This window comes from Apostichopus japonicus, chromosome 5, assembly GCF_037975245.1.
Source record: "Apostichopus japonicus isolate 1M-3 chromosome 5, ASM3797524v1, whole genome shotgun sequence".
Classification (NCBI taxonomy): Eukaryota; Metazoa; Echinodermata; class Holothuroidea; order Aspidochirotida; family Stichopodidae; genus Apostichopus; species Apostichopus japonicus.
This window is the reverse complement of record NC_092565.1, coordinates 22,914,733-22,932,436: the sequence shown is the minus strand read 5'-3', so window position 1 is coordinate 22,932,436 and position 17,704 is coordinate 22,914,733. Positions and strand designations below refer to the sequence as shown.

Sequence of the window (17,704 nt, the reverse complement as noted above, 5' to 3'; positions counted from 1 at the left end):
GGTTTGAAATTTGAGGTTAATGACCAAACCGCACACGTCTACGTGACGGCTACTATTGTTATTTCACCGGCTTACGAAATCGTTATCCACCACAGCCCTTGACAACAGATTCCCAGGGTCACTATATTAATCACCAAGTGTTGCGAAATCTAACTATTGAATATTCATTAGCAAATTAAACTGATGTTAACGCTGTCCGCGAATAGAATTGAAAGAATGTGATCAAATTCTAAGTTTATCGACTAATATAAAATATTTAAATGTTTGATTTTTTAAAATTTTCTGGTGTAAGCATTAGCTGAATGAGACTTAATGGTTAACATGAACTTACCGTAATGAACTAGTCCTAACGGTAACTGGAAATTAAACGTTTATTTGCATATAAAGGAACGGGCAGCACAAAAATGTGTAAGTTAGAAATGGCTATGCAGAAAGCGTTTGAACAACAACCCTTCAAATCTTGAATAACACTGTTTGCCGCAATGCTGAGGTAAATTGCATGATACCGATTGGACATGTATCGAAGGTTTCTCCGCAAATAATGATACAGATAAAACCATCTCAGTTTACCAAGAAGATGTGATGTTAACAGTGAACAGTATTCACAGTTAAAAGAGCAATCGACATAAAGCCGAAGCTAGTGTTTCGGGCTAAATCGGTTTTAAAAGAAATCACCCAGCTGTTTTTTAGCTGCAGCAACGTACGACTGGCTTCGTGTGCCTGTACTGTACGTGCTTTTCCGAGTCAGGCCAGGGAAGAATGGATTCAAATACTTTGCGAAATAAGGCTCATAGTTCACCCTGGAAATGGTAACTTTCTATCAAAATAAAACAGTGAGCAGCTCAACGCAGCATGGGAAAAATGTCGTCAAGTTTCCTGGTTATGTTCTACTTTGTTGTTATTTCTGCTTTTGAAGTTCTTCAAACTTCTGGTAGATATTATTATCCAACAACTAGTGTACTGTACGGCATCCGTGAACCAACTATCACACAGTTGCTACAGCGCAGAGGATTTGGGTTCTATAATCATGCACACCTTTCGTTCAAACTTGATTGTCAACCACCAGAGCAGGTAAGTTAATGCAACCTAGATATGTTAAGAAGTCATGCGTTTTGTTAAAAAGAAGTTGTCGTTCTCAATAAGGACGTAGGCAAGGTATATTCTGGGCTACGTCCATAGCTGAAGTTCAACTGATTAACAATGTCCAACGTTAGGCACAGCCTAGGCCTAAGCAGTAAGTGTACAGTAGCCTAAGTTATGTCTAGCCCCCCCCCCCCCCCCTCAAGGCCAATTCAACACCATTCAAACCATCAAAAGGGTCCAGCTACAAGTAAGACACCAATTACAGTTCACCCAGTGTCGTAAACCCTCTCTTCCATAGTATTACAACCCAGCTTGTATGGTAAACTTTAATGATGCACTTGCAACTTTTAATGTTGCACTTGCAACTTTTAATGTTGCACTTGCACAGACTACCATAGTTGAGAAAAACATTGGTAGCTCTTACTGAATTAGGGTAAAGATGCATATCATATTCATTCAACATAGAGAATTGGTCTAGCCTATGTTTGTAATATTTCAAAAATGAAGTGAATGGTTCAGTTGTAACTTAATTAAAGCTGGAAAATGTGAAAGCTGATTTAGCTGGATGCACAAGCCAAGTGAAAACTTCAGTTGTGGGAAATGAAATATGGATAGGGAAATCTTGATGTGATATTACTAGATGATTAAAAGTGCCAAGCAAAAGAAAAGAAATTGTGGCAATTAATTCACCATATTTTTGTAAAACTTTTGCTAACTGCAGGGTCATTTAGTTTTACTAGTTTTTCAACCCCCAGAGGTTCAATTGAGATCATTCTTGTACCAAAACTGCAAGGCTTAAAAGCTCAAGATGAAAATCAGAAAATGTACTGAAATTCCAGCCAACCACAGATACCATTGTTTAATATTGAGTATGAAAAAATGTTTGCTGTTTATTTTTGTTTTGCTATGTTGTTATTGGCAATGGAAAAATTTGCTTGATTATAGAGAGCAATAAAACATGTCCTTAGAAACAATGCAAACTATATTCTCGGAATGTATGCCTGGTATATGGTAGGCTACCACCATGCTGCATCCAGCTTTCCAACACCATAAATATGTTGTGCTACATTGTATGTTTCACAATGACCCCAGTTTTCTGTATCGACACTACTAAGTTGAACATGAATTTCTGAGTCAATCACAACAATGAAGGTTAAATATAAATATTAATAAAGTTTGTTTTGCAAACTATATCAAATGATCTAAAAGTAAAATTTGTAATCTCAAAAAATCAAAAAGATACCTTAAAAGTGACTTGAGGACAGTTGTGTATGATTATAATTAGCAGTTGGGTTTGCAATTAAGCACTGTGGAACATGTTTGTTTAAAGTCATGATCATATCACTTTTCTGTCAGCCACTCTCATGGGGATCCATCTCTTCCAATTGTTCTCAGTAATCAGTACAGACGTACTGTATATTATGTAAATGTAACAGCTGCTGTGGTAGATTTCTAGGAAGAGCAGTACTTTCATGATCTACAATTGGTCCTTGAAGAATTACCAACGGCCACAAGGTCTGAATGTCTGTGTGACGAAATGTGATAAGGCAGCAAGACATGCACAAATAGTCCTGTACAATTTCAAGAACAATCAGACTTATGAGGTAAATTCACCACTGGATGCCAATATGACAACCACGTGTTCCATTTTGGGATTTAGTTCCGTCATTACTGGCAGTATATAGTAGCTTGCTGATCTCCGAAACAGGTGCAGGCATCTCCTGGCACAGCAGAGAACACCAAACACAACGTGGACTCGTCTAGACTACGTAGTTAACTCGATCCATTCACAAATTTCAGTGGCCTGAATGCACACATGTATGCTGTTAAGGATGAAACTGTCTGCATGGATCAGACAAGCTCGCATATCGGATGATAACTAGTCAAGATTCCAAGTTAAAATAGTACACAGTAAAGGTACAAAGCTGTGCAACTTTCAAAAGTTTAATAAGTACTACATTTCCAATGAAAATATTTATAAGCCTTGGACTCAACTTGTACAATGTGCCTTGCCTATCAGTGGCCTCCTCATGTTGGGGCCATAGATCATATGGTGCTCTATACAGTCTCTTGTAAGACTTGTGTACATCAATATATTGATGGCAAATTTTGGGTCAAACTAAACGAAAAGCTTTGATCCTACTGTGGATTATGATTTTACCCCACTAAATACTTCAGTCAGTATGTCAGGGTGTATTTTGTGACACAAATTTTCCATTGACCTTCTCTCAGAAAAAAAGTTCAAATTTGTTAATCTTCAGTGCTGCTACTAGTCTTTCAAAACTTTATTTGGTGATAACCACATGTACTGGTTTTTTCGTACCATATGGAGTAAAGTACCTACTGTATGATGCTGTACGTGCTGTAAGGTTTGCCTGTCTGTAGGACTGCTTGTATGGCTTCTAGAATATCATTCAGTCAGCAAGATAAATCAGTCAGCTTTTAAACTTGTTTTTTTGCTCCCTAACTGATACTCCAGTTTCTGAACTTTAACCGGAGAGTTTGAGAAAACAGCGAGAAAGGACTGGAACAAGTTAATAAACACTATCGTTTTACAGTCTACATATTCTTTTAGGCTAGAAACAAAGAAGCAGTGGGGTCAAGGAAGTCATAAAGGGTACATTCTGAGGTGTCCTCTTACCTGGCAACTTTCTTAAAAAGTTCTTTTGAAAGATGCATTTAAAGGAATAGTGTGCACTCTAATCAAATATTCCTGTCTCATGTTAAGACAAAATTTCCATTTAAGTTATTGTGTTGCTGATTCATGATTGCTAACAAAGAATTAGCATTGTATACATGTACTGGTGGCTGTAGTCATCATTCCCCTTGTGCAGTAAGTTAAACAAGCTTGGTGATAATTGAGTAGTTAAAAGAGAAGTTAACCCAACCATGACGATAAATTATATTCCATAAATGATAGATATGTTTTTGATGAAGTAGTTCCAAGGAAGGCTGAGAAATTTTGTGTTGTATTTCATTTAGAAGATATCATGGACCTTGTTTGTGGGCTTGAGGCCAGATGGTTCTCAACATCTACTTACAGTACGTATAACAGGAAGTGTTGATAGTGTGAGGCTCCGTAAACTTTGCAGGTTGTTGATGGCAAAGGCTCTCCATGTCACATTGGTAAAGAGTGCATATGGCTAAATAAAGTTAATGACATTCAAGACAAAAGTTTTGAGGAATCCAAATCCAAATTTTGTGGGTTTTCATTAGTCTCAGGTTTTGTGTGATACCTGTTTTTACCTGCTCTATCACTTTATTACCTACTTGGTCAAGCCAGGGGGAGAAAGGGAGAGATGAAAAAGGCAACAGTTAAAGACAAGTCAATAAACCCTGGTAAGCTTTGTTCATGGTGCTATGTATGTTAATACATAATCTGTGTGCTTTGTCCACTTGCAGTATGCCAAGGTTTTCCATTTCACTAAATAAATATCAGAACTACTACTAGATGATTTTATTTAATCTTCATTACCTGGTAATTTTGGTAGAACTGAAGGTACTGAAATGTTTGCCTTATAGAAAACTAAATATTCTACGTCTATAAATCTTTTGCAGCCTGGTATTCTTGTTGATGGACCTGCAATCATATTGCTCCCCTGTGTACCGAATGAAGATAAGGACTCCAGTGTAAGTAAAAATTACTTGAGGTTAGCCTGTTTAGCCTCCCATGGGTAGAAGCAGCCTAAAGTTCAATTGCCTGTATACAAAGTTTACAAACATAAAGTTTATTTACATACTGATAAAGGCCATCGAGAACATGAATGTCACAGGCTGTAATTCCCATTCAAATGACGATATATACATTTAATTGTGAATAATAAGACACAGTTACCTTCTTCTTCACATTGCTTACCCTTGAAATTTTATTTTCATTAAAATCTTTGGTTTGGAAGAAGGTTTTGTAACATTTGACCATCATACAGAAAACATATATTATAGCAACTGACAACTACCAAACGTAAAAAAAAAAATGGTCTGGAAGAAATGACGACAAATAAATGGGGAGTCTCCTCTCTACTCTTAAGCAGTAGTAAGGTTAGGTTACACACTAATTACAGTAGTTTAAGCACAGTTTAGTATACAGTGGATAAATAACTCGGATAGTATACATACATTAACTGTAAATACCATACTGCCAAGAGGTAATGTACTACTCTGTTGCTCATGATGGCATCACATCAAAGGTGTGTCCATTGTCACTTGAAGCTGCCTCCTTAAGTTTGGATGTCAATGAATGTAAAAAATTTGCTTCACTGTCATATATTTTATTCGACATCTCTACGCACATATATATGTCCACAGCAACAAACGATCAACATGGATTTATCCCACAAGGAGCAAATTTGCAAGATATTCCAGAATTCGGTCAGCCCGTTTCAACGGTCGTATGAATTTTGCGGGGGCTTCGAAATGAAGTGCACGCAGAGGAGGTCAGGCTCTTGTCTCAGCTGGGAAATGAGTGCCACCATTCCTAAGCAAGATGAAGACTACTATGAGTTTTTCCTTCTCCAGTGTCCTACGAAACCAAAGTCATCACAGAATGTCACTATCCCCAACTACACAGCTCAGTGCCATGTAAGTAACCTATAGCTCTACTGAAACCAACAGTCTGCCATCGTATGTCGGATTAATAATGTCAACAAATTCAGTACAATTTGGAAGGTTGTCGTCAATTATTGAATTCTTTCAAATCCTCTTGCATAATTTGTATTTCAGAAATGGACTAACTATAATCGTAACTTCCATGAGTGACTATCTTAGTTAAACTCTCCACTGTAGGTTAAGCATCGTTGTTAACTCTGCCAACATTGGCTTTCTTTGGTGCTCGGAGAAAGACAATCTAAGTAGAGGCAGTGGGGGAGGAGGGGGGGGGGAGACTAAGGTTGTTGTATTGGGTGCCTCTGTATTTTCTATTCACCAAGAATGTTAGTCAGTTTGGAAAATGTATTCTTTTCGTCTTGGGACACAATGATTGTTAACAAATGTTTCAGATCTTAGTTTGATCAAGAAAAGTAATCCTGCTAAGAACCTCAGTGCTGCTCCCCCATGAATTGATAATTAGACTGATCAATCAGTTCATGAATTCTGTCGCTGAGCTGCAATTTGTCAATTCTGTTGATTTTCTAGATGACTCTTAAAATAATACAGAGCAAGTGATATCAATTGGTATATAAAATATATATGCTACTGGAATAGAAATGTGCAGTATCTAGTAGAGCAGGTACAGTAATCCTGGTTGAATCTGTAGAGCAGCCAGCCCCCTCAAACAAGATCCATGTATTGTGTGCATGGCATTGCATGGAAAGTTTCTCATCATATCAAGAGAAGGAAATGTAGCCATTGAATATTTCAAACTCTGTGGTTGATGAGATTTAAGTACAGTATGAGTATCATATTACTGGCAAACAATAATGTCAAATTTCATCATACAAAGTAACATTAACACCTGTGATGTGTGTGAGTTTTCTTTAATATGATGTTTCCAGACATGTATTGAATTGTTTCGTTTGGTTCCAGGAAACCACCTTCAGGTCTGATTGTACATGCTTGTTCCTATTCATGCAACCACAGGTTAAGTAGAAGGGTTAAAGTCTGGCTGGCCCCTGCTGTAGACATTTAAGCTTCCATTCAACTACAATTGAAATGAGAATTGCAATTGAATTACCCAGTTGTTTTGCCATGTACAGTATGTAGATCTGTTTCATGTACAAACTTATAGGATACTGCTTATCTCAACACTGATTATACTGTACATAGCTCTCTCCTATCAGGGTTTAATTTAAAGTTCACTCAGGCTCTGACTTCAAGTTGCATTTTACTACCACCCTCAAAAGTAAATTTTTCCTCACTGAAACATTCAAAATATCTAATTTACCACTCCTCATTTCAATGTTTGGAAGTAATTTGGAAATTTTGTTGAACTACCAGGAAAGTAACTTTGAAAATCTCAAGCAGTTTTTAGCATACATATGTGCATGGCTAAAATTAGGGGCCAAATAAATGATAATCTTTAACTTCATAATGAGAAACCTATGCACAGTTTACAATGCATCTTTGCATACTTAATGTCTGTGAATGAAATTATAAACAGACTTTTTGGTTTGTTGCTGGAAGCATAGGAACCTAAGCAGTCAGGTTGATGTGTGTATGTGTGTGCGTGTGTGTGTCTGTGACACTTGCTTGGGTCCATGATAACTCAACAATGGAGTGATGGATACTTGTCATACTTGCTGTGTAGATGTATTATATAGTGAGAAGGTGCACCCTATTGTATTTGGCACCGACCTTATGAATATAAATTAGGTTATGGGGTCAAATGTAAAAATATTTACATTGTAATAACACCTAAAAAGTTATTAATTTTTACTAATTTTATTAGTTACTTATTTTAAAATGAGGTCACAAGTTGACTTTCCAAAACTGAAAGTACTAGACCTCTGCAATTGCAATATTTAATTTGAATAAATCTCTTATATAATCTGAGACAATCTGGCACCATGTGAGGTTTCTTTTAATACTGGTATGCTTTACGGGTATGCCCAAGGATATATATGGCCAAATAATAACAATGCATACATGTAGCCTAGAGTCCTATTAAACTGATGCAAACTAATGAAATATACATTGATCTTACAAGTTGCAAGGAAAATTAATATTCAAAGCAATGCTCATGCATTATAGGTGAATTGTCATGGAATTGTACAGTTCGATACTTGAAAGTCATGGAAAAGTCAGGAAATTTTGGACACTCAAGTGTGTTCTGTGCAAACCATGACTTATTGGGGGTAACCAAATAGTTTTCAGACAACATATTTGCCAGCTCAAATTGGACGTACAGTAGCAATAACTTATCTATGGAGTGACAGCTTTGGAACCTGCCCATTTGTGTGAAGTTGATGCTTTCATTTTATCAACTATGATATTGGATGATGACATAAAACACTTTAAACTCCATTGCACTATTGAGCTCTTGTTGTCAACTTAAGATGGTAGGAATTTTGTACTAGGATATCTGTACACAATTTACAGTAGGCAGAAGGACTTTGCCAAAGACACTTTGAAGGGAACAATTGTTTGCTATCATGTTTCAGTAAGAACTTTCCATGAGTTAAAGTGGAAATTTTTCTTGATATAGTATGACAAGTGAGATATATGTCAGCACTGTGAAGATGGTCAAATTGGTACAGCTGGCTCTGAATCACACTGTTGCCAAGCAATTCAGAGTTGATAAAGTTTACAGTCTATAGGCTAATTGTCACATCAATTGTTATGATTTTCCACTAGTATAATAATTAGTTATAATTATATTGTTTTCCAAATTTAGTTGGAAGTTCTATACAATTTAGACAATTTTGAAGTACCCTAGTTAAATTGTAAAGTTTGCAAGGACTTAATTTGGATGAGAAGTTTAATCATCATCTGCATCGTCCGTCTCGGTCGTCGTCATCATCATCATCTTGCAAAATTTGCAATGCATAGAGACAGTATGGTAAGGGGTAAGAACCAAATGCGAAGCACCAATTATGAATGGTCCATTTTAGTTTGATTCATGATACCAGTTCCCATTGTCATAAGAAGCATGACAGTTTTGTTATAGGGATATGTGGTGGAAAGTTCATCAGTTTGTAGGGATAACAACTTGTCTCATTCGGTAAACAGGAAGTTCACCCAGTCATCGTGCAGTGTGGTTTACACTGCTTCCGATAATTCAAGTACTGTAGGTAATATATTGAGCCTTAAGTGTGTTTGCTGGTCATGTGATTCCTTACTTCATTTTTTACAGGGCAACTTGACGTTACTCAACAATTACGGCACCACTCACTTAGGAAAAGGTGAAGAACCGCTCCGATATATGTTTAAGACGTTACTTTGCCTATGGGTGGTACTCCTAGCTTACTGGATCACAAACTGGGTCAAGTACCGGGAGGTAAGTGACAATTCTGGGTTTTTTCCTCCATTATATTGCCGTAAATTTGCTCACTTCACTTTCCTGTCTACTCACAAGAACTGCACCCTTGCTCTACCATGTCTAGAGCACAGGTTGGGTAACCTTTTAGTCGCAAACTCTGGCCCATGTAGATCTAGAACCCTCCTCATTTTACCACCCAAAGTTGGCTACCTAGGGCTGTTTAAGAGAGTAAAAAGCTTCCTATCAGATTGGAAAATACTGCTCTGGGTATATTCCAATCCAATAGTCTCTTGAGGATATCTATCACCTGTGTATTGCCAAAGCACCTCAACGCACAGAGATTGGATCCGCATCCTATTTACTTTGGGCATTTTTGGGGGCAATAGTAAAATTTCCTTCTGCCTCCATTTTGTCGCGCCTATATTTTGTGTGTGTGTGCGTGCCAGCTACACAAAATATAGCATTTGGGGTTCAGGTATGTACAGTACAGCAAGATTTTTGAATAACTTCCAAAACTTTAACAAGTTGTTTTTTTCCTTTCAGTTTTTGTATTGGTTTCACTGCCACTTTCTGAGTTTGTATTAAATGAAATTGTGCCGTTATGTATTGTCGCTTCTGACCCCAAAATCCCATATCAGAAACTAAAATGCGTAGTAGAGAGGGCAGCGTTACACAACCTGTGGTCAGCTCATAAAATAATGATGTTCCACCAAAATGTCTTGGATTCAAATTAATGACATTAATGACAGATATCATTGGAGTTGCAGACTGTATGTCTTTTACTGTATTGCAAAAGTTTATTTGGCCTCTTTTTTTTTTCTTTTTTTTGCAGTATTCGAATCCTCTACACAAGTTGATGATTGTTTCTCCACTATTTAAGTTTGTGGTCCTTGTTCTTTCCATCATCTTCTGGGATATGATTTCCAGAACAGGTAAGAAAGATTGCGTAACCTGTATTAATCATCAGTGACACCACCGTTGGTTGAAAACAAATAAAACAGCATTTTGCAAGTTGGTCGACAAGTTCATACTAGACACTCGGAATGTTTACTCACAGAAAGATTGCAAAACGATCAAACTGGGAAGTTCCAGAGATCTTTTTGTTCCGCACAAGTAAAGGTCAATTTCAGGTGCAAGTCACAACTCCATTCGAGGCTAATCTACTCTGTCGTCCAGACATGTTTTCAAGTTATGATATTTTAGTCTAATTAAAAAGGTATTCCTTTGTTTAATTGTTTTTTAAAAGTATTATATACAAAGCCTGTTAAACCAAGTTTAAGAACTACATCTATTTGGGATTTTAAAACTAAGTCATGATATTCCAATACTTACTGCAGTCAAGTTTGACTAAATATTCTATATACATAGTCATTCTTAAATGTAGGCAGGAGCATAAGTACTGTATATCTTTGCACTTGACAATGGTATTGATGGTGTAGTTGAACCAGCAAAAACTCGGGAGAAGTGGAAGGTATTTCATCTGTGCAGTATGTAGATAGATAGATGTTGCAAAATGCAGGGTAAGTGGTGAGTGTTACCGTAAACCTTCACTTGTACATCGTAGCAGATAGTAGAGGTGAAAGAAAGTAGGCTAACTTAAAGCTTAAAGTGCATTCCATTTGTCATCTGGATAGCATTTGTTACATGTTACAGCCAAGGTCCCTGTAATTACATCCAGTATATATAGTACTAGTGTAGAATCTGCTAGAATGGTCAGCAGATTGTTTTTAAGTACTCATGAAGAATGATTTATAACCCATTGCTGCAACATTATACATCTTAAAACATTAAATAACATGACTGCAGTCTTCGTCGAACCGCAGCCTATGTTGGAGATGAAGGTTGAAAGTCTAGCATTGTCATTTGAAGCATATGTTGTTGACATTGTGAAGAAGTCAAAAGGTCTTGCTACTAGTAAGATGTGAACAATTTGAAAATGAAATCATGACAAAGGTTGGAAATGGTGTATTTAGGGCATATATGGAAGCTGATCTTCATGAAATAAAAACATTCAAATGCGGTCGGTAGATCTCAAGCCATGGTCGTTGGGAAAAAAATTCTAGCTACAGATCAAGTTAATAAAACTATTAAAGTGGTCAGCACTTTTGCCAGTACTTTGTGAATAAGGAAGCCTCTAAAGTACATATTCTTTTACTAAAAGGTTCTGGAATCAAGGATATAGTGTAAGATGATACCACTTTAGTCCTTTAGAACTTATTTCTGTGTACAAGTGCAGTCGACATACCTTAACAGCCTTACTCAAGGTGTAGCAATGAACACAAAGAGCTCTACCCAAGGGGATCCTATACATGAATTGTGCAACACTCATAAACAATTAAATATCAAGTAGTTGAAAGTTCCTGATATTAAATTTAGCAGTGATGTCATCCTTCTTTCATTGCTGTTGAATGATTCATCAATTATTACATGCCATTGCTGTATAGTTGCATCATTTCCTATTTTTGGGAATACCCTGCTGTTGCTGCTGTCGTGCAGTCACCCTCGTTTGTTTACCATTATATCTAGGGTCCTGAATAATTTCACCAGAATACTACCAGCAATATGTATTGTCATTTGGAGATGGGTGATGCAATATGGATGAGATTTTGTGTACTATTGAATGAAATAGCCAAGATATTAAAGACATAATCATTTGGATGCAATAGTCTAGTGAAGTTAACATTCAACTAAACAACAGTCTTAATCATAGCAATACCTGCTAACTAGAAGGTGTGTTGCAATAGATTGTTATGAACCTATGAGTTTTGGTCCTAGGCAACTAGAGAGCTGCCAGTGGTCGTGGTTTCATATTAAAGGTTGTTACGGTCGAGTGACTATATTGAAGTCCCTGTTAATTACCTACAGACAGAGTATTCAACAATTTATCAGGACCCACAGCCTTGCATTGAGCAATAAACCAGCTGTTTACTCAGTGGACTTTCAAAAAAAGTATAATATAAAGAATACTGAGACAGAAGCTTGTTCTGCCAAAAAATTGTTTTGGTTTGAAATAGAGTTTGCCTGCTAATGGCCACGTCATTGCTGCAGAGTACCTGCATGTATTATAGAACCTTGATTCAGTTGGGTGGTCGTGGATGGTTAAGTTCTGCTATTCTATAGAGGTCTATTTTAGATTTAAATTCTGGTCCTAGATATGGCTGTTAATGTTTAATAATTATAATAAATACACTTAGATATTGTGACTCAGCCACCTGAAAGTAACAAGTTTGAATGCATTGTCTCTAATAAACTGAGTCCACCTATTTGCTCAACCAAAAATATGCTAGTGTTTCTAGTTCTAACGGCAATCAAAATGCTGGACTGTTTCTTTTATCTTGCAACGAGGTTGTTGAAAACATGTTCTGTTGTAGACAGACATTTCTTGATTTAAAAATTACCCGCAAATTTGCAGTATACAGTGCCTCAAAATAAGCAAAGGAGATAATTTGATCTGGTTTTACATATTCAGGTAACAAAGGCTAAAATACAATCATGAATATATATACCAGGCCAAATAAACTTTGACCCGACTACATGGGAAATGACACATTCTTCATGTACACATTAATGACATTCTTCTCCCTCCCTCTCTCTTTATGGCAGGTAACGAACACTATGGTCTGAAAACAGCGATTATGGTTCTCATGAGTGCAGAAGATGCTACTCTGTTCATGACCTTGATGTTAGCAGCTGAGGGGTGGTGTGTCATGAGACCACACATCCGTAAAGTCAAGCATGCATTGATTCCAGGTCAGTAGAAGAAATTTGTCCTGCATAGAATTCAGGAAAGGCAGAAATTAAGCAGAAAAAATGGAAACACTATTAAAATGTCTTAATTTATAAAGAAACCAGTTTTGCAACAAAAAACTGGCACAGCATGAAAAAAAACTTGAAGAGGAAATAAATGATAATGATCCCATTGTGGTTATCAAAGAGAGATGAATCAGTCAGCAAACTGCTTATCTACTGCAAAAAGCCTGTGTAGGTAACATATATGTAAGAGGGCCTGAGGTTCCCGCTCTAGCGTGATCCTCTTCAGAGGCTAACCCATTGTGGTCATAATAGATGCTTTGTACTTTGAGATAACATCAGGAGCAGTCTTGATTGCCTGAGAGATGAATTTGTTCAAAACAGACTTATATATATATATATCCTACACAGCCAAGTGGATCAATCATTAAGGTTTATTTTCCTCTGTATTTGACATTCTGAGATACACATGATACTCAGTGGTGGATGATGCTTACAAGTTTGCTGAATTTTGAAGAATGGAATGCTGTTATAACCTTTTCTTGAAAACATAAAAAATGCTACCAAAGTGATGTTGTGGTATTGGTCCAAAGGTTTGAATAGATCAGAGAATAATGTCAGTGTATGGTTACCTGCTGTGCTGAGTGTTGAGGTTGTTATAAGTTTAATATAGCTGTACTGGTTAAATGTGAAGTACAATATTTAGTTATATGAACAGAGAGATGAGTTATAGCTGTACTGGTTACATATGAAATATAAAACAAGGTTATATACACAGAGAGATGAGTTATAGCTGTACTGGTTACATGTGAAATACAAAACAAGGTTATATAAACAGAGAGATGAGTTATAGCTGTACTGGTTGCATGTGAAATACAAAACAAGGTTATATAAACAGAGAGATGAGTTATAGCTGTACTGGTTACAAATGAAATACAAAACTTAGTTATATAAACAGAGAGATGAGTTATATCTGTACTGGTTACATATGAAATACAAAACAAGGTTATATAAACAGAGAGATGAGTTATATCTGTACTGGTTACATATGGAGTACAAAACTTAGTTATATGAACAGAGAGATGAGTTATATCTGTACTGGTTACATGTGACATACAAAACTTAGTTTTTCTGAAAATAGCTTTATACAATATATTGTTTATATTACAGTTCCTCTTAAAGTTCATCCTTTTGATCTAGTATGTTATAGCTTTCTGCATTCAAGGTAATCGATGTAAAGATGTTACTTTAAAGCATAAGTGTCTTTCTTTTCTTTTTCAGTTCTATTTCTTGCCTTTTTGGCCTCTGTGATATGCGTCATATGGATACACAGTTATTTCATGGTAGGTTTCATCCACAACTTGTTTCAAAGAAAGCTTATTTCAGTCAATACAAATAAAAACTATTATTAGTCTTTAATTGCCTACTTGTGACAGAGCTGTGTCTTACACAGCTCTGTGTCTTACACAGCTCTGTGTCTTACACAGATGAGCTTAGTCTCAATCCAGCTTCTGGAGTAGATTTTGATAAACATGTTAAAATGTCCCACAACAATCTATTTGGTCCCTTGCACCTTGACTCGTACGGTTTTCTATATCAAAAGAAGAAGAAAAAGGTGAATTTTTTTGGGAAATCTTCCTGTTTGCATCGTTCGAACTTGTGACAAATAATTCTAGTTTGTTTTTGGAAAAGATTAAATGTTGATAACCGAATGAAAAAAAATTTCTTAAAAAATTCTGAGTCTATAATCTGTTCTAATCTGTTCTCATAATATTGGGATATTTTAAAATAGAATCTCAAAGATCCAATCCAAAAAGGTTTAAGCTTTTGCAGTTCATGTAAAAGAGTAAACCAGTGAAGACTCTCAGCTCAGAATCTGGAGTGCGGTTTATATAGTAGCTACAAATTTAGTCATCAGCCGTCTTTTGTAAACATGTCTGTGAACCAGTTCAACGTGTAAACACTGGTGGCGGTTGCCAGCGGTTGAATTTTCTAACCCCAATCTATTGAGTGTCCTTCTGCATCTGTTGGGAGACTCGGCAACGCAGGTCTTTGACTATTGAAGAGTTCAGAATATGTAGGTTAAACCCATCTGAAGTGTGTTTGCTTATATGATATTGTTATCTAGCCGTGTACATATCCACTCCAAGTCAGTTTGCTCGAGTCTGTAGTTTGCCTTGTTGAGAATTGTTGAACACTTGAACTTGTAGTCTGATGACTCAGTCTGTCCCGAACTCTGTTACATAAATCAAGGAAAGTACGCCGTTGTGTAAATTGTCTGTAAAATTAAGTTGTCTGTACAATTAAGATGTCCTTGGCAATCTTTAAAAAGTTAAAAAACTAAATGCTAATTCACGAAGTCGCTGCCAATTAAACACCCAAGACTGCATATGCTTCATTTTGGCTGCAGTCAGTTTAATGTGCAGTACTTTTGTGCCATGTACATGCACTCGGCTGAAAGCTAATAAATAGTAACAGAATGTTTCTTGTCAGTTAAAACTTAGAGCCAAATTGATGGTTAAGGTTGGCACTTTGTGGCAGTAAACTTTGAGTCAACTTGATTGCCAGTTTGGCACCAGTACCGATGAATTGCAATTGTCATGTCTTGAACTTGGCAACCAACCAATCACATGTATTGTTTCCATGTTGGTTTGTCAGATGACATTTAAAGGCTAATTCAATGTCACCAGTAAAGCTTCAAATTTTAAAAAAGTAAAAATTTTGCCAAAAGTTTGTTACCAATATAGTTATGTCAATTCCGCAATTTGGATAGTGCCTAAAGGGGGCACTGTAAAATAGATTGTGGAAATTTGTTTATTACATGAATGACAATGATTTGACTTCCTGTGGTATTTTGGGGTGATTCTGATGGCTTCAAATTAGCATCTTATTAATGTTATCTGGACAAAGATGTGTAAAGCATGTCAACCTGTCTGTGGACAGTCTGTGAGTTATCGATTTGCTGTCTGCCAGAAACCCAGGCAATGTCTGCAGAGGAGTTGCCAATTGGCAATTCAATTGCGGAATGTGGCAAATTGGGCGTTTTTCAAATACCGTTGGCTGGAGGATAAGGAATGATCTGTTCAAACTGAATTTGGGAGGAGCACTTTTTGAATGGCCTACCAATTTAATAGAAGTAATACCTGAATATTCTTAAATTTCTGCGAAGAACATTCATCACACCCATTTCATGCTTCTGAAGTCCGACCCAAGGTTGCATATAGGCCTACGTGTTGGTAAAAACATTGGCAAGCATTTACCATGGTTCGTCTGCCTGATGTGCAGGTAAGAGACCACAATTGCAAGGATTGCGAACCCACCCATAAACAGGGTCAATTGTCATAAGATAACAGCAAGTTACATTTGGCCTCTTCTTTTTGTTTCACACGATTTGGCAACCCTGATATCTACTGCAATGCGTAACAATGAACTGTATTTTCTTGTACAACTTCACTTAAGAAGTGACGAAATGCGTTATCACTTGGCAAAGTTCAAAGTCCACTTAAAGACTACTGCATACATTGTCTTCTCCATCAGGTATCGTGTTTACACTTGGTATTTGATTTCTGTTTACCCACAGGCCTTTGCAGTGTGCAGCATAGTATTTGTGATTTATCGCGCTCTCAAGTGGTGCTCTTTCAATTTGGATGTCCTGAACAAACAGCTTCTCGCCGTTCATCAGCTGGTGATCCAGAAGGAAGTGAAGTTCAAAGATTTAGGGTTCGAAGATCAGCTGATAGAGAAGAGGGACATCTACATCAAGCTACGGATGGTGATCGCGATGTACACCATGGTCTTCGCCATCATCACCACCATGTCCACGTTTCTGTCGGAGTACATGTACGTCAAGACCCTCTCCTTTGAAATTCCCGAGTTCCTCGTTTACGCATCCGTCGGGTACATCTTCAAGCTGGGAGACTTCAGCAGGTTTGAGAACATTGAAGTGATGGTGCCTCAAGAAAACTCTGTCATCATCTTTCTCCCTCATCCGGACCAGAAATGGCCCAAACGGCAGAAATTGGTGTTGGGTAGGCCCCTAGAGGATGTGAGCGTGGATGTGATCGACGAAAAGAAAGCTCTTCTCAAAGAAAGTTGATGAATTGAATGCAGGAAATAACCTTCTCGGGTTCTAGAAGTAAATTTCAGTTTGGGTTTTGGAGCTGGCAGGTTGGACTGGTTCCAAGTGGTTTTCTACCGGTTCTACTGTTGAAAACATGAGGTTCCATCTGCTTGTGGAAGATGCATTGGTACATGTCGCCAATAAAAGCCAGTAACGTTTATATGCGACTCAAGACCAGCGCATACGAGTTTGGAGTTTTTAACCACTTTGCAACTGAAGAGTCTGTTCTCATTTCGTATGAGTAGATTGTTGTTTTCTTTCCTTACTTCAATGCAAGAGACTGCTATTGTATAGTGCTTTCAATTGAGGCTGTTAATCCAACGTCATGGATACGGTACATGGGAGTTTTTGCCAAATTTGTCAATGTTTACATTGAGATTGATTCTTTGTGAAGAAGTGGGTTTTTTTGGGCAAGATGTGTGCCACCTCAAGTGATGGAAAAGAGAGTCCTAGTTGAGACTAGTTAGAGTAGTAAGTTGCTGTTATGGTACAAGCTTGGAAAAAACCTTTACATAACTTGCCAGTTAAAGCACAAATTTGCATGTTATATGGGGCACCATGTTGAAGGAAGGTAACATCAAGTATTCATACATTCTGTACTCAAGGATAGAGGGAGTTGCAGGGAGACACAGATTCTCTAAACACTCCCCACTCCCGCCCCTCCCTCCCACCTTAACATAGTACAGCTACAAACCACATGTAAATTATACCCCATCCCCCACAAAACCCTACCCTCCTGGTTAATGTGTTTCTTTGTGTCTTGTGAAAGGTCAGACCCTCATTGGCCAAACATTCATCGGTATGGTGATTCCTTCTGATCTCAAACAATGTTCTTTCAC

At 37.2% G+C, this 17,704-nt stretch overlaps 1 protein-coding gene across 1 annotated transcript; it reads left to right on the top strand.

Moving 5' to 3' along the window:
• Positions 1-445: 445 nt before the first annotated feature.
• On the top strand, positions 446-17,537 carry LOC139968084 (uncharacterized). Its single transcript, XM_071972434.1, has 8 exons — positions 446-1,071; positions 4,642-4,713; positions 5,389-5,661; positions 8,870-9,013; positions 9,828-9,927; positions 12,599-12,745; positions 14,027-14,088; positions 16,326-17,537. Exons 1-8 carry the CDS (start codon positions 853-855, stop codon positions 16,839-16,841), a joined length of 1,533 nt encoding a protein of 510 aa, XP_071828535.1. The 5' UTR covers positions 446-852; the 3' UTR covers positions 16,842-17,537.
• Positions 17,538-17,704: the final 167 nt, after the last annotated feature.